The sequence below is a fragment of the Salmo trutta genome, chromosome 10 (genome assembly GCF_901001165.1).
Source record: "Salmo trutta chromosome 10, fSalTru1.1, whole genome shotgun sequence".
NCBI classification, from domain to species: domain Eukaryota; kingdom Metazoa; phylum Chordata; class Actinopteri; order Salmoniformes; family Salmonidae; genus Salmo; species Salmo trutta.
In genome coordinates this window covers 51,851-74,774 of record NC_042966.1, presented here as the reverse complement: position 1 = coordinate 74,774, position 22,924 = coordinate 51,851, and the positions used below count along the sequence as shown (strand labels likewise).

Here is a 22,924-nt window from a genome sequence, read left to right as displayed (position 1 = left end):
ATAGTTTTTCTTGCCACTGTATCCTCTAAACACCGGCTCCTTGGGCATTATCACTTAAGCATGCTATACATGACGTCAGAGCTCTGGCTCTGCACTTCGCAGCGCTGAATGGGTTTTGACTGACAGCCATATTTTCAGATTTCATTATCAACAAATGCAGCAAAAAGAACAGTAAATGTAAAATTCACATAAAATCAACAGTGTTATGTTTGGATTCAGTCTCGTGTCTGGTAAACTTGTGTCCTTCGGTCTAATAATTTTCCCATAATGCTGAAACTGTTCGCTTTCAATATGCTTTTCATATTTATTCTGTAAGAAACATTTCATTTTAGCCTTATCCATATCCATATAGGCCAATTCACACAAGTGTTAAGGGTTAACAACCTCAGCAGTCCTCTTGCTTAGCATTGTAGGGAGTCCATTGTCATGTCAATCGCATCCTGTAGCGATGGTTACCCTACTAGCCATCAGCCAAACACATTGTTAATGCGCACAGACCAATTGTTTTGTCTCGAAGAACAGAAAACACAGCACAGTCTTTGTGCAATAGAGGTCAGTTGACCATCGGTCAGAACATTCTAGTTTGTATGACCTCATGTTATAACTCGCCAGCACAGGCAATGACTTGATAAAGACTTTGATTTGGTTGGTAAAAAAAATTCTAATCCATATCTCACATTTTATATTGTCTTGCATAAAAAAAAGACACACTAGATTGTTTGAAAACTAAAAACAATGTTTTGGCATTGACCAGGACCACCAACATAAGTAATTACGTTAGGTACAACTAACTATACTAGTAACCCAGAATTCTTTCAAAATCTAAGAACACTGGAGTAAGAGCAAGATAAAAGGCCAATATTTTCATACTTTGGATAGATGGTTCTGATGTTATTTGAGAAAAGATAGGAAGCTTTACATTAGAGGGTTCTGAGACACCTGAGTGCAGAGTGATGTGTTCAGAGAGGATTGTGGCACTGAGAGAGTTAGAAGGGAAGAGACATAGTCAGGGAGAACGAGAGAAACCGAGAGAGAGAGAGAGCGCGAGAGACAGAGAGACCTGTGAAACATGGCCTCTGATTCTGAGGGAGAGAGCAGACAATAAGAGGAAGGGAAGAGAGAAAGGTTTAGAGAAGATAGAGAAGACTGATTGAGAAAGAGAGGAACCACCTTGAGATATGGCTGTAATTTGGTAGTCCATAGTATGCCCCCCCCCTGTGTGTAAAGTGCATGTCCTGGAGGAAGTCAATTCTGTCTCGTCTTTTTTTACACTTCTGGTGTGGGTCTCAGCTCTGGGCTGTGTGGGTCTCAGTTCTGGGCTGTGTGGGTCTCAGCTCTGGGCTGTGTGGGTCTCAGCTCTGGGCTGTGTGGGTCTCAGCTCTGGGCTGTGTGGGTCTCTGAGACATGGGGGGTTATGGAAGTTCAATAGTCCTCCACCCAACCGTTCTCCTGGATAAAGGCGTCGATGACCTCCTTCATGGCCAGGTTGGGGATCAGCTGGTCCTGGGTCAGAGGACTCCGGGTGACTGGGTCAAAATGGCCCACTCTCTACAGAGGATGGAGGAAAACGTTTATGATTGTTTGAGATATTGGTGTTGCTGTGAGATGGTAGCTTTTATTATGATTTACATTGGATAGTATTACCTCTGTGGATGAGTGGTTGATAGTCTAGCAACTGCAGGTGTATTTATAGGTATATGAATGGATGGTAATTTAGCAGTAATTGATTGGTAGTGTGGATGAATAGAACATAGAATGTAGGTGAGAGGATAGAACAGTTTGTCTATGAACGGGCGACAGTTTACCTATACTCCTGTTGAGTAGAGGTCTATGTGTATGACTATGAAAGGGTGGTATACTGTACCTGTAGGTGTTCCTCAATGTCTTTGCGGTCGTATGTGATCCCACTGGGGGTGATGCAGGGCTCCCTCATCAACTCAAAGCTTATCTTTCCACACAGGTAGTCAGGGATCTCCCGCTTCTGTGGGGTTCAGAAAAACGTATGTAAATCTAAATACTTCCCCCTAGACACCATCTCAGATCTGGGTCATATTCACTAGGTACCAGATGGAAGAAAACTGACTGAAACGGGGACGGACTACCTGAACTTGTCCAATAAGAAACTAGTGATGGGGGCGGGGGGAAAATCGATAGATCGATATAGCAATATTATTTTTGGACGATATTAAAAATGTAAAATATATTTTTATTTTGCTAGGTAGCATTAGGTACGTAGCTTTAGTCGTCTGTACCTGCGCCAAAACTCAGGTATTTTTCATCCTATTGTCACGGTTGTCGTCGGTGAAGGAGGACCAATACGCAGCAGGTACGTGTATGCTCATCTTGATTTTTAATTAATCTCAAAAATGAACATACAAAAATAACAAAGAAACGAACGAACGAACAACTACAAACAGTCTGGCTAGCATAGGCTCAACACAGAACAATCACCCACAAATACCAAACACAAACACACCCTACTATATGGGACTCTCAATCAAAGGCAGATAGACAACACCTGCCTTCAACTGAGAGTCCCAACCCCAATTAACCAAACATAGACATACACTTACTAGACTCCACATAGAAATACTTAAACATAAACCAAAACCCGGAATTACTAAATCAACCACCCTTTTAACAAAAACACACCACCCTGAACCACATAAAACAAATACCCTCTGCCACGCCCTGACCAAACTACAAAAACAATTAACCTTATACTGGCCAGGACGTGACACCTATAGCTTGTCCTCCAGCTTCTTTTTAAATAATGAGCCAACATGTTTTCAGCACTTATTTCCACAACTGATCAAAACTACATTTCTCATGCTCTCATCTCTCTGCAGTAGACATATAGTGAGCAATATGTTTGGAACATCAAATCGCAATATCGAATCATAATAGGGTAAATACATTTGAATTCAATCACTTTGACAGCATCCCTTTTAATTTAATAAAAACAAAATTAATACGTTTGTCCATGGAACAAGTGTTCAGAAAGTGACTTTTTGGACCTAAATGCCAAAACATGCAGAAAATAGAGGTGCTCAAAGTTTTTGCACCATTTTGCATACTCCACCATACCATGAAACATCCATGTATTTAACGCTGGAAAATATATACGTTTGATATCATTTAAAAGCTTACAAACATGGTTGTCAAACTAATTTATAAATGTATTGAAAACAATTATTGTGAATAACCTTTAACATCAATTATCTAAAAATGTGTAAACTCCAGATTTTTTCTATATTCGCATAGTTTAAATCCTATTTTACATCATCTGAGATTTTTGTGTCAACTTCGACCACCATCTCTTGAATGTTTTGGCATTCAAATCCAAAAAGTCACTGTGAGAACAATGGGAAAGACATTAGGAACACCTGTTCTTTCCATTACATAACTGACCAGGTGAAAGCTATGATCCCTTATTGATGTTACCTGTTAGTTTAAACCCTATTTTACATCATCTGAGACAGGTTAAAGAAGGATTTTAAGCCTTGAGACAATTGAGACATGGATTGTGTGTGCGTCATTCAGAAGGTGAATGGGCAAATCAAAGATTTAACTGCCTTTGAACAGGGTATGGTAGAAGGTGCCAGGCACACCGGTTTGAGGGCGTCAAGAATAGTAACACTGCTGGGGTTCACATGCTCAACAGTTTCCCATGTGTATCAAGAATAGTCCACCACCCAAAGGATATCCAGGCAACTTGACACAACTGTGGGACGCTTGGAGCGCTTGACACATTTTAGCATCCATGTCCTGACAAAGGTATTTATTTAACCTTTATGTAACTAGGCAAGTCAGTTAAAAACAAATTCTTATTTACAATGACGGCCTACCAAAAGGCCTCCTGTGGGGGATGGGGGCCGGGAAACAACAAGAGAGACCACAACACTACATAAAGAGAGGCCTAAGACAACACAGCATGGTAGCAACAACAGCAACAACACGGTAGCAACACAACATGGCAACAGCACATTGTATCAATGCAAAAAAATGGTACAAAACATTATTGGGGACAGAGAAAAGCACAAAGGGCAAGAAGGTAGAAAGAACAATACATCACACGAAGCAGCCACAAGTGTCAGTAATGGAGAATGTAGGTTATTTTGAGGGCAAAAGTGGGTGCAACTCAATAATATGAAGGTGTTTTTAATGTTTTGTATACTCAGTGTACAGTACCAGTCAAGTTTGGGCACACCCAATCATTCAAGGATTTTTCTTTCTTTTTACTATTTTCTACATTGTGGGATAATAGTAAAGACATCCAAACTATGAAAAAACACATATAGAATCATGTAGTAAGCAAAAACAGTGCTAAATCAAAATATATTTTATACTTGAGATTCTTCAAAGTAGTAAGCCTATGCCTTGATGACAGTTTTGCACACTCTTGGCATTCTCTCAACCAGCTTCATGAGGTAGTCACCTGGAATGCATTTCAATTAACAGGTGTGCCTTGTTAAAAGTTAATTTCTGGAATTTCTTTCCTTCTTAATACGTTTGAGCCAAACAGTTGTGTTGTGACAAGGTAGGGGTGCTATACAGAAGATAGCCCTATTTGGTAAAATACCAAGTCCATATTATAGCAAGAACAGCTCAAATAAGCAAAGAGAAAACGACAGTCAATCATTACTTTAAAAAACTTCTTATGGATCGGAGTCCCATCTACAGGACAGTTGTTGCTCAATATGCATAATGTGACTAAAACGTTGTTTTAAACCAAAAAAACAATTCGGTACATATAAGTGTCTTACATGGGCAGAAAGCTTCAATTCTTGTTAATCTAACTGCATTGTCCAATTTACAGTAGCTACTACAGCGAAAAAATACCATGCTATTGTTTGGGTACACAACAACAAAACATTTATCATGGCGACAGGTTTGATACATTCACATCTGAAGGTCAATCATTTACTTACATTCTGAAATCTTGCTCTGATTTGTCATCCTAAGGGTCCCAGAGAAAATGTAGTGTAGTTATGTTTGATAAAATCCTTTTTCATATCCTAAAAAAGGTCCATATAGTATGCACAATCAATTTTGTATTTCCACTCGTTCAACTTGCAAAGAATGAAATCTGTGAAAATCTAACGTTAAACTTTGTTTCAACTAGTCAAATGACATTCGTATTTATTCCTTAGACACTCTAAGAAGTAACCAACCTTTGCTATATCATTCTGCATTCAGCATATCCATTGGAAAGCCAATTTTAGCCAGGAAGGCACGACATCACTGTGCGCCAATGACACTGGCGGTATTCACTTGATTGACTGGATCTTTGTTTTGAAACCTAGATAGCCAATGAGCTGTGCTTTACACGAGTAGGTGGAAACCCTTTGTGTGAAGAAAAACCTTTCAGCTAACCTCGTTCATATGAGTCGAGTGGCATTCGTACATTTATGAAAGAGCATATCGAACCATGTTACGTATATCTGCGAGTTATGAAAACTAAGTGTTTTGCAAATTTTCAACAATATGGCTACTAAAAAGCTAAATCAAAGTACAGGTATAGAGATTTTGGACGATATGCTTGCAGAAATCTACCGGGAAAGTGTCACAGACTTTCCTGGTAAAGGTAAAGGTAAAGGACCTTAGACTGGTAAGTGAAATACCAGTCTTATATATACACACACACATTAAAAAAATCCTTAATAAAATGTGTATGAATAGCAAACAAGGCACTCGAAAGCCACAACATAAGTCAACATACAATACACATTGGGCTCCTGACTGGCACAGTGGTCTAACACACTGGAGTACCTGGTTCGAATCCAGGCTCCATCACATCTGGTCGTGATTGGGAGTCCCATAGGGCGACGCACAATTGGCCCAGCGTCGTCCAGGTTTGGCCGGGGTAGGCGTCATTGTAAATAAGAATTTGTACTGACTTGCCTAGTTAAATAAAGGTTAATAAAAACAAAAAATTTAATAATAATTGTTACACACACTTCACCAGAGTGTTCCTCCTACTCTATATGATATATATTTGTAGATGTGTTGTTTATTTGATGTATTTCTAAAATAAAGGTTCCATAAAATAAACGAGTTCTTACTGATTGAAAAAAAAAATCTTCAATAGTGGTAAAGACTGACTTCAAAGAGACCACATTCAAGTCCTCCATCCCTCCACTTAGCCTGACTGCTGCTCTCTCTGGCTCCACAACAAACCCCCGCCCGGCCATCTAGAGGTGTGAATAAACAGCCAGTCTACAATTAGAGGATGGTAAGTGCTTTACAGCAGAAAGAGACTTGGGACTTCGGACCAGCAGCACAATCTTGTGTAGAGGGTGTTCTAAATACTGCAATTGTAAATAGTGTGTACATTTCCTTAAAAATGTTTTTACTTTGTGTGTGGTTTGTTCACTTATGACATTAGATCAGTGTTGGCTGCTAACTTGGCCCTTATCTTAAATATTTCACTTCTGTGTTCGAAGACATTGGATCAGCATTCTTCAGCATTCTTGTGTTAGTACATTTTATGTAGGGAAGCTAATGGTCCATCATGTATGACATTCCATGTAAACTTGTATTTTTTATTAATACAAAAATGCTTTCTATAGTTATGTTCTTGAAAATGTATAAATTTACCAATTCGGCCACTTGGGTACATTTGGGCAAATCATGAGGGACACCTGGGTGAATTCATAGTAAATGTCATGTAGCTTACGCAATGCTAAATGCCATGTATCAGTCTGAAATTTGCACATACACTGTGGCACTCTTGTGGACACCATCTAAATGACCTCCAGCTTCCTAGCTGAATGTGTGGCTTTTCTTTTTCATGTCAAAGATGCAACAAAAATAAAAATAGAAAACAGATCTATCGTGTTATGTTCTCCTACATTAAGTGCTATGATGAAACTACCTCTCATGAGGACCGCTACAGGAAAGGAAGACCCAGAGTTACCTCTGCTGCAGAGGATATGTTCATTAGAGTTACTAGCTTCAGAAATTGCAGCCCAAATATATTCTTCACAGAGTTCAAGTAACAGACTCATCTCAACATCAAACTGTTCAAAGGAGACAGCCGGCATAAACCAGGCTTTCATGGTCGAATTGCTGCAAAGAAACCTTTACTAAAGGTCACCAATAACCTGTCTGGGCTAGGGGCAGTATTTTCACGGCCGGATGAAAAACGTACCCATAGAATATGCATATAATTAGTAGATTTGGATAGAAAACACTCTGACGTTTCTAAAACTGTTTGAATGGTGTCTGTGAGTATAACAGAACTCATATGGCAGGCAAAAACCTGAGAAAAAGTAAACCAGGATGTGGAGGATCTGAGAATTGTAGTTCTTCTTTCTAGTCCCTTTCGAAACCACAGTATCTGTGGGGTTACGTTGCACTTCCTAAGGCTTCCATTGGCTGTCAAAAGCCTTCAGAAAGTGGTTTGAGCATTCACCTGTCACTGGGCAGAGTATAGGAGCTCAGTTACTGAGTGGTCTGCCTGGCAACAAAGGGATTGGATATGCGCAGTCACGCGAGTCACGCGAGTGCGCCGTTCCTTCTTTTTCTTCTTGAATGAATATGCTATTGTCCGGTTGGAATATTATCGCAATGTTACGTTAAAAATACCATAAAAATTGACATGCTTCTAAGTACGGTAATGGAACATTTTGACTTTTCGTCTCTGGTTTTGCGCTCGCGCGTTATGCCTTTGGATAAGTGATCTGTACGCACGAACAAAACTGAGGTATTTGTACATAAATATGGATTATTTCGAACAAAAACAACATTTCTTGTGGAAGTAGCAGTCCTGGGAGTGCATTCTGACGAACATCAGCAAAAGTAAGAGAATATTTCTAATACTAATTCTGAGTTTTGGTTGCCCCGAACTTGGCGGGTGTCTGTATAGCTCTCCGTGATGGCTGAGCTATGTACTCAGAATATGGAAAAATGTGCTTTCTCCGTAAAGCTATTTTAAAATCTGACAAAGCGGTTGCATCCAGGAGTAGTCTATGTATAATTCTTTAAATAATTGCTATATATTTTGTCAACGTTTATGATGAGCATTTTTGTAAATTGATGTGCACATTCATCTGAAGTTTTGGTGGGAATACATTTTCTGAACATCACTCGCCAATGTAAAATGCTGTTTTTGGATATAAATATGAACTTTATCGAACAAAACATACATGTATTGTGTAACATAATGTCCTAGGAGTGTCATCTGATGAAGATCGTCAAAGGTTAGTGCTTCATTTAGCTGTGTTTTGGGTTCTATTGCAACATGTCCTTGCTTGGAAAATGGCTGTGTGATTATTTTTGTCTACGTACTCTCCTAACATAATCTAATGTTTTGCTTTCGCTGTAAAGCCTTTTTGAAATCGGACAATGTGGTTACATCAAGGAGAAGTGTATCTTTAAAATGGTGTAAAATAGTTGTATGTTTGAGAAAGTTGAATTACATTTTGTTGTTTTTGAATTTTCCGCCCTGATATTTCACTGGCAGTGTCCCGCAGGTGGTACGCTAGCGTCCCACGTAGCCCATAGAAGATAAGAAGAAGAGACTTGCTTTGGCCCAGAAACACAAGCAATGGACTTCAGACCGGTGGAAATATTTCCTTCGGTCTAATGAGTCCAAATTTTAGATTTTTGGTTCCAACCGCCGTGTCTTTGTGAGGCGCAGAGTAGGTGAACGGATGATCTTCTGCATGTGTGGTTCACACCATGAAGCATGGAGGTGTGATGGTGTGGGGGTGCTTTGCTGGTGACACTGTCAGTGATTTATTTTGAATTCAACGCACACTTAACCAGCATGGCTACCACAGCATTCTCCAGCGATACGCCATCCCATCTGGTTTGCACTTAGTGGGACTATCATTTGTTTTTCAACAGGACAATGACCCAACACACCTCCAGGCTGTGTAATGGATTTTTGACCAAGAAGGAGAGTGATGGAGTGCTGCATCAGAAGACCTGCCCTCCACAATCACCCGACCTCAACCCAATTGAGATGGTTTGGGATGAGTTGGACCACAGAGTGAAGGAAAAGCAGCCAACAAGTGCTCAGCATATGTGGGAACTCCTTCAAGACTGTTGGAAAAGCATTTCAGGTGAAGCTGGTTGAGAGAATGCCAAGAGTGTTCAAAGCTGTCCCCAAAGCAAAGGGTGTCTACTTTGAAGGATCTAAAATCTAAAATATATTTTGCTTTGTTTAACACTTTTTGGGTTGCTACATGATTACAAATGTGTTATTTCATAGTTTGATGTCTTCACTATTATTCTACAATGTAGAAAATAGTAAAAATAAAGAAAAGTCCTTGAATGAGAAGTTGTGTCCAAACTTTTGACTGGTAATGTAATTGCGTTAAATAATGATTACTAAGGCAGGTATCATAAAGCTAGTGGATAGGTTTCATTGAAACATCTTTTGAAGTTACAATAGTTATGGCTCCTTCAAATATATTTACTTTCTTAACAAGTTAGCGATTGTGCATCAAAGCTGGGACTGAGAGACTGAAAAACAGCTTCTATCTCAAAGCCATCAGACTGTTAAACAGCCATCACTAACATTGAGTGGCTGCTGCCAACATACAGACTCAATCTTTACTTTATATAATGTTTACATACCCTACACTACTCATCTCATATGTATATACTGTACTCTATACCATCTACAGCATCTTGACTATGCCGTTCAGCCATCGCTCATCCATAGATATTTTCATGTACATATTCTTATTCATTCCTTTATACTGTGAAATTGTTAGATTACTTGTTAGATATTACTGCATGGTCGGAACTAGAAGCACAAGCATTTCGCTACACTCACATTAACATCTGTTAACCATGTGTATGTGAGAAATACAATTTGATTTGATTTGATTTGGTACCAACTCAAAAGTGGAGCTGAAAGGGATCAACACAATTATCTGACCGTCTTTCTTAGAGTTGAGATGGAGTACCGTTAAAATCAGAATCCACATTTTTCCATCAGATCTGGCAATTTTACAAAATGAGTATATCCCCCAGTTGTATTTTCAGAGGGCGAATGAAGGACACTCCTAAACAGATGGTGTGTGTGTGTGTGTGTGTGTGTGTGTGTGTGTGTGTGTGTGTGTGTGTGTGTGTGTGTGTGTGTGTGTGTGTGTGGTCTGTCGGGCGAGTCATTTCCCCCTTTGGCCAGAGATGGACAGCTGTGCCCAGGGCAGGACATATAGGAAATGACATCACGGGCAGTGTGCGGCAGTATTTGTGGCCCCCGGGGGTCTCTCGACTCAGTGACCTGGCCACCCCGAGCAGACAGGCAAACAGATGACTATCTAAAATTCATCACAAGGTCAGAGACAGTCCGTCACATAGGTACCAACACCGTACAGTGAGGGAAAAAAGTATTTGATCCCCTGCTGATTTTGTACATTTTCCCACTGACAAACAAATGATCAGTCTATAATTTTAATGGTAGGTTTATTTGAACAGTGGGAGACAGAATAACAACAACAAAAAATCCAGAAAAACGCATGTCAAAAATGTTATAAATTGATTTACATTTTAATAAGGGAAATAAGTATTTGACCCCCTCTCAATCAGAAAGATTTCTGACTCCCAGGTGTCTTTTATGCACGAGCATGAGTCCCATTGTCCGCTGATAGACCACTTAGCAAAAGCACTCGTGTGTTTCAGCCAGGGCTTGGAATTACGTCATTCAAGTTTAGCCGCCTTCTGAGAGCCCAGGAAGTGTCACGTAACAGCAGAGATCCCCTGTATTGGTTAGAGATAATCAAGGAGGGCAAAAAATGGTCAGAGAGGGCACTTCCTGTTTGGAATCTTCTCAGGTTTTGGCCTGCCAAATGAGTTCTGTTATACTCACAGACACCATTCAAACAGTTTTAGAAACTTTGGAGTGTTTTCTATCCAAAGCTAATAATTATATGCATATTCTAGTTTCTGGGCAGGAGTAATAATCAGATTAAATCGGGTACGTTTTTTATCCGGCCGTGAAAATACTGCCCCCTATCCATAACAGGATAAAATCCACTTTCATTTAGGATTCTTACCAGATATGGTATCTGTTATCTTCTGTACCTTTCCGTGCAACATCTTGCAGTGGCCAAGCTTAGAAAGACAACCCTCTTCATTGTTGTACGGTTTTGTCTCTGTATTGGGTTAACTGAAATTAATGTCCGTTGGATGTTATTGTTTTGTAATGTGACGTGTAATCAAATGTACAATAGGGCCACCATGTTCCTAATGAAAATACAGTGCACTCAAAATTTCCTAAGTGTGTTTTCAAAGGGATGCATGAACAGAAGCATCATTACATTTTGAAGAAATCAATGTCTGCTCTATGTGCATATTGCATATTTCTTTGCACATTTATGTGAGTAGGTTACTGTGTTTGTTGTATACAGTGTGCGTGGTTATGGATGTGTCTGCTTGGGTGTGAATTTGACCATTGAGTGTACTTACTTGTGTAGGCCTACTTTTCTGATACAATGCTGAGTTGAATCTCAACTGTTGTGGAATTCTGTTCAAAACGTACTTATGTCAATCTTCTCACTCCTCCACGCACACATACACAAGCACGCAATACACAAAAACACACTTGCACACACCCTGTGTGTGACAGCCTGCTTTCTCTGACTGGTCCATTGAGTCATCATTGACCTTTTGTGGGATTGGAGTTGCCAGGCCAATTGACCAAATCACTGATCTTTAAAAGCAGCTCTGGAAGGGGCTCCCCCTCAGTCCCCCCACTCTTCAACCACCCGCCCCTCTCCACCTCGCTCTAATCAAGGAGCAGGCAGGCAGGATTCTGGATCGCCACGGCGATGCTAATGAGGGGCGACAGCTCCTCAGCACTCGAGGCAACGACCAGCTCGGCTGTCGAGACCGCGGAGATAGTCCTCCAGGCACGCACTGAGGCGAGGCTTGTTGTTTTGGGGAGGAGGAGCGGAGGAGGGGGTAAGATGGGGGGCTTGCTGGTGTTAGGGAGGTGCATGTGGAATATATAAGAAACTCCAGCATGGACCCACAAAATCACACATGAAGATCAATACACAAACACACACATACATACACGAATACACACACATGGACGCGCACACAAATATAATATTATAATGTACTATACTCACTCATACTGTACACACAGATACACACTCTGTCACACACTCTCATTCACTCTCTCTCACTCACACACACACGCACAGACACTTGTCCTGCATACACACTCCACACTCCCAACCCATCCCTCCAGCCCTGGGGCCTACTTGCAGAGTGCTGTTGCCCCCTCCCTCCCCCTCCCTCCTTTCCTTCTTCTCCCTCCATCCCCCCATCTCCTCTGGAAGAAAGACTGTTTAACTTCTGTCATTCGGATGAAGCGGGTGACTCAGTCTCTGCACGGCAAGCGGATGTGACAGGCCGGTAATGGACAGGACAAAGAGAGGATTTATGAAGTATTAGTAAACCTTAATAATTCACAATGCACAGACCTGTGTAAGTCCCTCACCACCGACCCCTCTGCCTGCCTGTCATCCTCTCACCCCTTGTCTCTCTATCTTTATTCTTCTCTCTTCTCTTTTATCTCTCTCTCTTTGGTTGTTGAAAGTCAGTGTCCCTCACCAGCTTGCTAGACTGCATGTTAGAATCACACATTTTGGAGAAAGGTATTGATATCTCCTCATGATAGGGTTTTGAAATTTGAGATCATGAGCGCACCCAAATCTGACTGGGATGTTTTTGTCTTAATTCCCTCCTTCAGTCATCTAGCAACAACTAGCCCTGTCAAAGAAAACAAAACGCACTGTCTTAATCTTGGGTACCTGTCCACGCCAAAACAGCCAGACGCCCCCCACCTACCAAGTAACCCCTATAACAGTCTAGCAGGTCACAGTCAGGCAGACAGGCAGCCTGACACACACACACACACACACACACACACACACACACACACACACACACACACACACACACACACACACACACACACACACACACACACACACACACACACACACACACACACAATAAAAGACTAACCCACTTCTCCCTTTTCCCTATCAGGCCTGATATCTCTGATGATGGCTAGGGCCTTGGCTGTGAGTGGCAGCCCCAGTCACCAGTCATCAGATCCACCCACTGCCTGCTCTTTTCACCACCCTGTTTAGAGCAGTGTTCATTTTGGAACTCTTTTTTTATTTATTTAGTCACATTTTTGTCTAGTTATTGTCAAAATTACATCAGTGGGCCATTTTAGTCAACTAAATTCCCTTTCATTTTAGTCACATTTTAGTAACATCACATTTGTATTGCCTCATTAACCTGTAGTAAACACATGGAAGTCACTGACTTCCATGTGCACAAACATACATTGCTTTCTCCTACCAACATATTTTTCTGCATAATATCCTATTCTCTTCCCAACAGCAGAAATACGACAAACATATATTAGAATTATCTGGCCATGTAAATTCCTAATTTAGCCTACATAGATGTTACACAAACAAACAGACACAGACAAGCGCAGAGAGAGAGCGAGAGAGAGAGAGTAGCACAATCACAAGATGGTTCCGCAAAGTATTGGAAAAGTAGTATGAGTTGCATCTCCGTCACTCGGTCGCGTCATTGCCATTGTTATCAACGTTCCACAGATGCTACAGCCACATTAATGTAAAAAACTAGAACCGGAGAGAATGACTTTGATAGGGAGCTAATGACTGTTTCGACCAGTGATGTAGTCGAGTCACTAAACCTTGAGTCCGAATCGAGTCCCAAGTCCCCTGTTCTCGAGTCCGAGTCCAAGTCCAAATCACCAATGGTTGACTCATGAGTCCCAATGGCTGAAGTCCAAGTCCATTAACCATTTGTGTATAATCGGAAGTGGAGCTGAAGCGAAGCCTGTCTGCCCACCTGCATCGCTTGTCCTTGCTTGTCCTGGGTCCCTGCGTTTTTCCCATTGCGGAACAGAACTGTGCTTCGCATCTGTACTGCTTATATTAATATATCAATGAAAAGCTCTGAATCTCTTCGAAAAAGAGTGTCCAGTCCACTTAGAGTAGTAGTCAGATTTGAATCACAGAGATCATTTCGTCTCATCTCATTTTAGTCAACTGAAATGAAAAATATTTTTCTTTAGTTATAGTTTTTTCTGGGTGTATTTAGTCAGCTTGTCAATTGCCACTGAAAAGTATATGTTTGACTAATATTTAAACACAACCTGCACAACCAGCCAAACCGGCCCTCTGTCCCACTCTGCCCCCTTATCCCTTCCCTATGCCTGCATCACCCCAAGAGACGTGGAGGGTGATCAGGCCTGGCACCGCAGGGGCCACCTTGGCTGGTGCTTTGCTGGTGGTCTCTGCGGCCTATTAGTGTCCGGCTATCAGCCTGTCAGCCTAACAAAACAGGGTCCTGTCAAATTAGACAGGGACGGGATATGTATTCAAACGCACCAGGGAGAAAAAAAAGAGGAGCCAGGAAGAGGGAAACCACCGGTGGTAATGTTGACTCTAAGCAAGAGTGACAGGCTGGGCCAATCTGTTGAGGTTGACAGAGGAGAGAGAGCGAGAGAGAGCAAGAGACAGCTCCAATGGCTGATTATGTAGGGGTGGACATCCTGTCCTGAGGACACTTGTTAAAGGACTGGACAGACTAAGCCAGACAGCCACCATTTCATGGAGCTCTAAACCCAGGTAAAAACCTCCAAGTTCAGGTAAACAGCTTGGAGCCACTCCCATCAACTCAGGTTGGACAGATTGGTTCTGTTTGTGTGCTTTTGTGTATCTCTGTGTGTGTGTGCAAATGAGTATCTGTGTCTACAGTACATTCTCATACCAAGTAGCCTTTAAGACTCATGCAGGGAGCAGATAATACTAAATACTTTATTTTTACTTTGAAATGAGCAATTATTGGAAGGCTTGTATCTCTGTAAACAGGCCTACTGGGGTAGCTCTCCCTATTACTGGTAAATCTATAGTACCATCATGAAAACTCGTCAGCCCATCTATTTCACCTCAAGGGCCTGAAAGTTGCCCTAGACATGCTATGCTTTTTGAGGTAACAAGCATATTCCATTTATTTCACTTGGCCCTTACAATCACACTTGCAGCATTGGTTTTAATGGAGTTAGGGGACGAAGTGGAAGTCCCAGCACTGAGCTAATTGGCACAGCCATGTCGCAATTGTGTACAGTGTTGCCACAGTGAGGGCAAATATGACTCCTGCAGAGCTTGGGAACATTGCCGTTATGTTGAGTGTGGCTCTTGTTGCATGACATATTTTGTCTTCAAGGAAGCTCTACTGGTGTTGTAACTAGTGTTCTGACTGCCGTGTCTTCAGTTGCTGCTCGAGCTATAGGATGTTTTCAAGTTGAACTGCACACTAGCAGTGTGGTGTGTCGCTTCTGTCTATATGTTAACAAGGGCTATAGCAGACATTATGGGAGGGTTGATGGAGCACTGAGGTGCTACTGTGCGTTGAGTGTGTATACGACTCTAGCAGCACATCTCTGTTGTGGAGAGGGCCTCCTCTGCACTCCTTTCTGTTGCTGTGTGTTGCTGAGACGGAGAGGCTGATGCACAGTGGCAGCTCCCCCTCTCGCAGCCACAGGCCTGCCCAGAGCCACTGCAGATGATAGTTTTAATTGCTTTCAATCTTTCTGGCTAGTCCCTGCCTACTGGCGTAGAGTGCTTGTGTGTTTTTGTGTGTGTTGGTTGTGTGTGTGTGTGTGTGTGTGTGTGTGTGTGTGTGTGTGTGTGTGTGTGTGTGTGTGTGTGTGTGTGTGTGTGTGTGTGTGTGTGTGTGTGTGTGTGTGTGTGTGTGTGTGTGTGTGTGTGTTCGTAAATCTATTATCCTAATAGGAATGAGCGGACATGTGTGCATTTTATTGGCATCGAAATAAACAGAATGAAAACATACCATCCAGATGTTTGTGAACAATATTGTCAGGATATCATGAATAATGTGCTGATCAAACTTCATTATAGACATTACAGTTGATTTTGCAATAAGACATTGATGACACTCAAACTCAATTAACGTAATATCATACTGAATAAACAATTTAATGCAAAACATTTCTTAAAGAAATACTGAGATCATATATTCATATTTTTTACATTGTCAAAGGCTATGTGTGTTTATAAATAATTCACTCTGGGGTTTTCATGAGAAAACCTCAAAACACACACATCCGTAAAAGCATTTCAGGTCTGTTGAACTATACAAAACCAACCCGTAAATAATTCAGTGAGAATGTTGAGCTGACATAACAGGGCATAGAAAACAGCCTGTAATTAAAAGGGACAGTCATTTACTAAATGTGCCTGAGAGAGATGTTTTCCTTACGTCGATTTACCCACAGTCAATCATTATGTCCAATCCAAGGGCAAAAATAATTTATTTCAGATCATGCACCTGTTATTGTCAGGTCCTGACCAGTAATAGGGGTTATTTGTATTGTAGTTTGGTCAGGACGTGGCAGAGGGTATTTGTTTTATGTGGTTCGGGGTGGTGGTTTGCTTAGAAGGGTGTTTGATTTATTATTTCCAGGTTTTGGGTTATGTTCTATGTTTTTTGTATTTCTATGTTCTCTCTAGTTTAGTATTTCTATGTCTAGGATTGGGTGTTGGACTCTCAATTGGAGGCAGGTGTTTTTAGTTGCCTCTGATTGAGAGTCCTATATAGAGGTATGTGTTTTGTGGGAGATTGTTCTGTGTATAGCATTGTGCCTTACCAAACTGTTATCTGTCTTTTTGGTGTATGTGTTTATTTTGGTTTTTCCTTCTTTGTCCTATTAATAAAGAAGATGAGTGCACATTTCCCCGCTGCGTCTTGGACCGCTTTATCCGACGACAACTGTTACAGTTATATTGGATTTACAAATCTTAATAGCCTACAGTATATGTATATATGAGAGAATACAGAAAGACTCCTGACTTATTAGCATTGAAGACACATGGTCATAGGGTCCCAGCTAACAACAAACGTTCCTACAACTTTAGAGAACGTTCCCTTTAGTCTCATTAGGTCATTAACATTTTCATTGGAATATTCCCTTGATGTGCAAGGAATGTTCCCTTAATGTCAAATAGAACTAACCTAGAACGTGGTTAGCATGTTCTCAGAACTTAAGATATTAATGTTCTAGACACATTTCATTGGAACGTTGCAAGAACATTTATGTGTCCAGTTTTCTGTTGGTTAGGAGAATATTCCATCAACATCCCACCAAACGTACATAGAACATGGTTGCCATGGTCTCAGAACATAGGATATTAATATTCTAGACATGCTAAAAGAGAGCATTGCAAAAACATGAATGTATCCCAAAAAAAGGAATTACTCATCACGTCTTGTTACTGCTGCCGAGCCAATCAAAGCCCTGATTGGTGAACCACTGATCCATTCACCACGCTCTGTCTGTTGGCAAGGTTAGGGATACTCACACACAGTGCTTTTAAGATACAGTGTTTTTAACTTACATATTTGACACACATGAATACATTGTGCACGTTTAATGAATCAGTCATTATTATTCAGCATGTCCTCACCTGGGATTTGAACTTGGTTCATGATATTCTAATCTACCTGCTACGATGTTCCTGCTACACATGTCCATGTAAGGTATCAGTTAATCTGACTATTCTCTCATCATTGATTTTATTGACTTATTTCAGCAATTTAAAGGCTTTCTAATGTTGGTGGGGCATACTAACCTGTTTTAACAATACCCCTTAATCACTATGATCAATAAAATATTGTCTTGAGTGTTCTTTTAACAGAGTTGAGATGTACTTCAAAATGCATTCACCCTATTTCTTGCAACTATCAAGTTGTTTCAGATCTCAACAAGTTCCTAGAGGGGGCCTCCTGAGTGGCGCAGTGGTCTAAGGCACTTCATCACAGTACTAGCTGTGCCACTAGAGACTCTGAGTTCAAATCCAGACTCTGTTGTCATCCCTACCGGCCCCATCCCCCCTATACATCTTTGCACATTTAAAAACCTTTAACATCACATTTAGATTAGTATTCAGACCCTTTACTCAGTACTTTGTTGAAGCACCTATGGCAGTGATTACAGTCTTGAGTCTTCTTGGGTAAGACTCTACAAGCTTGGCACACCTGTATTTGGGCAGTACCTCCCATTCTTCTCTGTTCATCATATACGCATAGTCACTTTAACCATATCTACATGTACATACTACCTCAATCAGCCTGACTAACCGGTGTCTGTATGTAGCTCGCTACTTTTATAGCCTCGCTACTGTATATAGCCTGTCTTTTTACTGATGTTTTATTTCTTTACTTACCTATTGTTCACCTAATACCTTTTTTGCACTATTGGTTAGAGCCTGTAAGTAAGCATTTCACTGTAAGGTCTACACCTGTTCGGCGCACGTGTATTCGGCGCACGTGACAAATAAACTTTGATTTGATTTGCCATAAGGGCCAGATTGGTGGAGTGCTGCAGAGATGGTTGTTCATCTGGAAGGTTCTCCCATCTCCACAGAGGAACTCTGGAACTCAGCCAGAGTGACCATCTTGTTCTTGGTCACCTCCCTGACCAAGGCCCTTCTCCCCCGATTGCTCAGTGTGGCCGGGAGACCAGCTCTAGGAAGAGTCTTGGTGGTTTCAAACTTCTTCCCTTTAAGAATATTGGAGGCCTCTATATTCTTGGGGACCTTACATTTTTGGTAACCTTCCCCAGATCTGTGCCTCGACAGAATCTTGTCTCGGAGCTCTACGGACAATTCCTTCGACATCATGGCTTGGTTTTTGCTCTGACATGCACTGTCAACTGTGGGACCTTATATAGATCGGTGTGTGCCTTTCCAAATCATGTCCAAACAATTGCATTTACCACAGGTGGACTCCAATCAAGTTGTAGGAACATCTCAAGGATGATCAATGGAAACAGGATGCACCAGAGCTCGATTTCGAGACTCATAGTAAAGGGTCTGAATACTTATGTAATTAAGGTGTTACTGTTTAAAAATGTTAATACATTTGCAAAATAAAAAATAAAAAACAGTTTTTGCTTTGTCACTACGGGACATTGTGTGTGGATTGATGAGTAAACATTTTTACTTAATCAATTTTAGAATAAGAATGTAACATAACAAAACGTGAAAAAAGTGAAGAGGTCTGAAAACTTTCCGAATGCACTGTGTATAATTAATTTTAAGTACAACAATGGATGTAGCAACTGTAGATTTTGCTTTAACATAATGTTGTTTTATTTGATGGCTTGGCAACAGTAACACTGTGTAATGTGTAATAAAACAAATTGTGTGGGGGGGGGGTTGGTGGGACGTTGATGCAATATTCTCCTAACCCTCAGAAAACTGGACACATGAATGTTCTTGCAACATCCCATAAAACACGTCTAGAACATTATCGTTGTTTATACCATGGCACTCGTTTCTGATTGACTTGATGTACATTCGAGCGTGCATTATTTCCCTGTGACGAAAGATATATTTGCACAGTAGAATTCAATGGCTATATTTAATTCTTACATGTTATATGTTTGATCTGCTTTTGAAAGCAAAAGTCAAATTGAAAACATTACTGGCATTGTTAAAATCGATTTTTAAAATAGCAAACTAGGACTGATGGTTTGGTTAGCTAAACAAGCAAGTCTGTTTGTTTGGTTACCAAGGCAACTACTGTCACTATCTCGAAAACTTGCTATCTTCTTCAGTGGATGTTGAACATTTCTAGCGCTAAATGAACAAATTTTTTTTGCGGCAAATATCTTACATTATAGCCATGGTATAAAAGGGATAATCAACTCGTGGCTTTATGTGTTCTCTGGAAAATAAGGCAGCTCTGTGGAAGGTGAGTTCCGCGTGTTCCACGTCATTCATTATTTTCCATAGAAAGCATTGCTTCTTGTTGATTATCCCTTACGTATTCTGGGAACATTGTAACCACGCTCTAGATAAATTTTGTTTGACATTAAGGGGACGTTCTCCTAACTTTAACACCAAAACATGCTACAGTAGAAAGGTTTTCAGAATGTTTTTGCTAACATTGATAGAATGTTCCCCTAAATAACGGATAACTGGACACTCAAACATTAGGGGAACAGTAGGGAGGGTAACATTAAAAAAAATCTTTCTCCCTAGAATTGTTAGTTGTGTTTACAGTAGTTATATAGACCATTTCATAACTTCAGAACCTGTAAGGCAACCCAGGTGTCAGGGTTGTATTCCAATTTAGGCCTATATTCAATCTGGGCCGCAGAAGATCCATGCTATAGTGCAGTTGAAATTTAGAGGCAATGTTCTCGCATTCGCGGAGACTGGATTCACGGTAAACACTGTATATGTCAGCTCAATCAGAAAATTACCTTACACTATAATGCGGATCTTCCGCGGCCTGGATTGAATCTAGCCCTAAAAGTAAAATGAGGCGAGGATCAGAAAACAGTAATCAGGGATAACTGTTTCAAGTCTAGGCATTCAAATGTTGATATTTTAACTGTTTGGGGAAGTGAAAACAGACTTAATAGAGAGAGTATTATTCAAGTCCTTCTAGGAATGACACTGGAATTTAGGGATGTATTGGAGAGGATTTTTTAAGACTAGAGATGATTATGAGAGTTCAATGAGTTTTCAAGTTTTAGGATTACTAGGCTTCACTTCATGTAAGAAGTGGTGATGTACTATAGAGATTATAGTATAGAGACTATAAGTTAGTGCCTCTGCCCGTCACCGAAAAAACAGACCTACTCTCCATTACATGTATTTACACCCCCCTCCCATGCGTACAACATCCCCCCACCCCTTCATGTCCACACACCACACACACAGTGAGTGTGTACTCTCCTCTCCTCCTGAGGATGGAGTGGAGTGGAGTTCTTCATTCTGGCCGGGGGGCATATTAACCCCCTAACATTGCCACAGAGGTTAATCTCTATCCATTTAGAGGGCTGCAATATTTAATCAGGGGCCCTGGCCTCGCTCCCAGTGCCACACACCCTGGCATGCCTCATATGTTTACAGGAGAGGGAGGCCAGCCCAGAAGCGAGGGAAATTCACAGCTAAAAGTCCCACACAACGCAGTCTACCACAGAGCTGCTTTGCTGTTTATCCTTGGGTCCGCCTTCCTGCAGTGGAGATGGAGATTGGAGGAAATTACTGGACTTGGTTTTGTCACAACATCCACAGAAGGTGGCGCCTCTCCTCGGTCGGGCGGTGCTCGGCGTTCGTCGTCGCCGGCCTAGTAGCTGCCACCGATCTGTGTTTCAGTGTCTGTTAGTTATGTCTGTTTTTTGATTGCACCTGTTTCATGTTTGTCATTAGTGGGGGGGTATTTAGTCTGTCTGTGTTTGTTTAGGATTCGTGCGGGATTGTTCTTTGTTATATTGTTTGGGTTACGACTTATTGCATAGGCAGTGGGGTTGCCGGGCTGCGCCCCGTCTGCCCTTTTTGAGCGGAGCTTCTTTTAGTCTTTTTGACTGTTGTGCTCCCAGCCGTATATGGATTTTGCCTTTGGATTTATTAAATCAAGTTTGTTCCAACGGACCTCAGTCTCCTGCGCTTGACTCACCCTAAACAGTTTTATCCGCTCGTGACAGGTTTAGATTAGATTTACCATCCTTCTAGTAGTGGACGATGCAGTGTCTGAGAGATTTTGTACCATAAAAGCTACTTGATAACTATAAATCGCCCCTAAATGAAAGTTGTCCGTTCTAAAAGCAAAACATGCACTTGTTTTATATTACTTCACTTTTAAAGTAAAAGTATAAATGTCGATTTTCAATTCTTGTCTGTTTGGAAACAGCCACTCAGACATAATTTTGCGACCAAATTTCGGCATTTACTGTAATAATTGTTGTGATTATTGCGATAACTTCTTACAAATCATATCAACTACTTAAACACAACCACTCCAAAAAAGCAGTGTTTACCAATCCTGGTCTTGGGGACCTAAATTGGAGCAGTGCCTTTTCTTGAGCGGATGGTCAGGGGGCCGGAAAATAATAAAAAATAATTTGTACACTATATTGACTGCAAGAAGCCCAAATATAAATAATATTTGACAAAAACAATGATTTTAAACCTTGCTTGCATTTGTATACAATCACATACAATGCATTCAGAAAGTACTCAGACCCCTTCACTTTTTCCACATTTTGTTATGTTACAGCCTTATTCTAAAATGAATTAAATAGTTTTTCCCCCTCATCAATCTACACACAATACCCCAAAATGACAAAGCAAAAACAGGTTTTTAGAAGATTTTCCAAAAAAAAAAAAAAAAAAAATTGAAATATGACATTTACATAACTATTCAGACCCTTTACTCAGTAGTTTGTTGAAGCACCTTTGGCAGCGATTACTGTCACGTCCTGGCCAGTATAAGGGTTAATTGTTATTGTAGTTTGGACAGGACGTGGCAGAGGGTATTCGTTTTATGTGGTTCGGGGTGGTGTGTTTGTTCAAGGGGCATTTGATTTAAGTATTCCGGGGTGTTTGGGCACTGTTTGATTTTCATGTATTCTATGTTTAGTCTAGTGTGCCTGTTTCTATGTTTGGTTAATTGGGGTTGGGACTCTCAGTTGAAGGCAGGTGTTGTCTATTTGCCTTTGATTGAGAGTCCCATATATTAGGGTGTGTTTGTGATTTGTGGGAGATTGTTCCGTGTATAGCGTCAAGCCTTACAGGACTGTTTATTGTCGGTGTGTTTCTTTTTGTATACGTGTTTATTTTTCCTTATAATATATTTTTCCTTAAAATAAAGAAGATGAGTATACACATACCTGCTGCGTTTTGGTCTCATCACTACGACAACCGTGACAATTACAGCCTTTTCTTGGGTATGACACTACAAGCTTGACACACCTGTATTTTGGGAGTTTATCCCATTCTTCTCTGCAGATCCTCTCAAGCTCTGTCAGGTTGGATGGGGAGCGGACACATCTATTTTCAGGTCTCTCCAGGGATGTTCGATTGGG

The 22,924-nt window shown here is 40.9% G+C and overlaps 1 protein-coding gene across 1 annotated transcript; it reads right to left on the bottom strand.

Annotated features, from left to right (window-relative positions):
• Window positions 1–1,422: 1,422 nt before the first annotated feature.
• On the bottom strand, window positions 1,423–13,941 carry LOC115200771 (STIP1 homology and U box-containing protein 1-like). The gene is made up of 3 exons (XM_029763918.1): window positions 13,870–13,941; window positions 1,865–1,981; window positions 1,423–1,548 (listed from the first exon to the last, which is right to left on the bottom strand). The coding sequence occupies exons 1-3, from the start codon at window positions 13,939–13,941 to the stop codon at window positions 1,423–1,425; spliced, it is 315 nt and encodes a 104-aa protein (XP_029619778.1).
• Window positions 13,942–22,924: the final 8,983 nt, after the last annotated feature.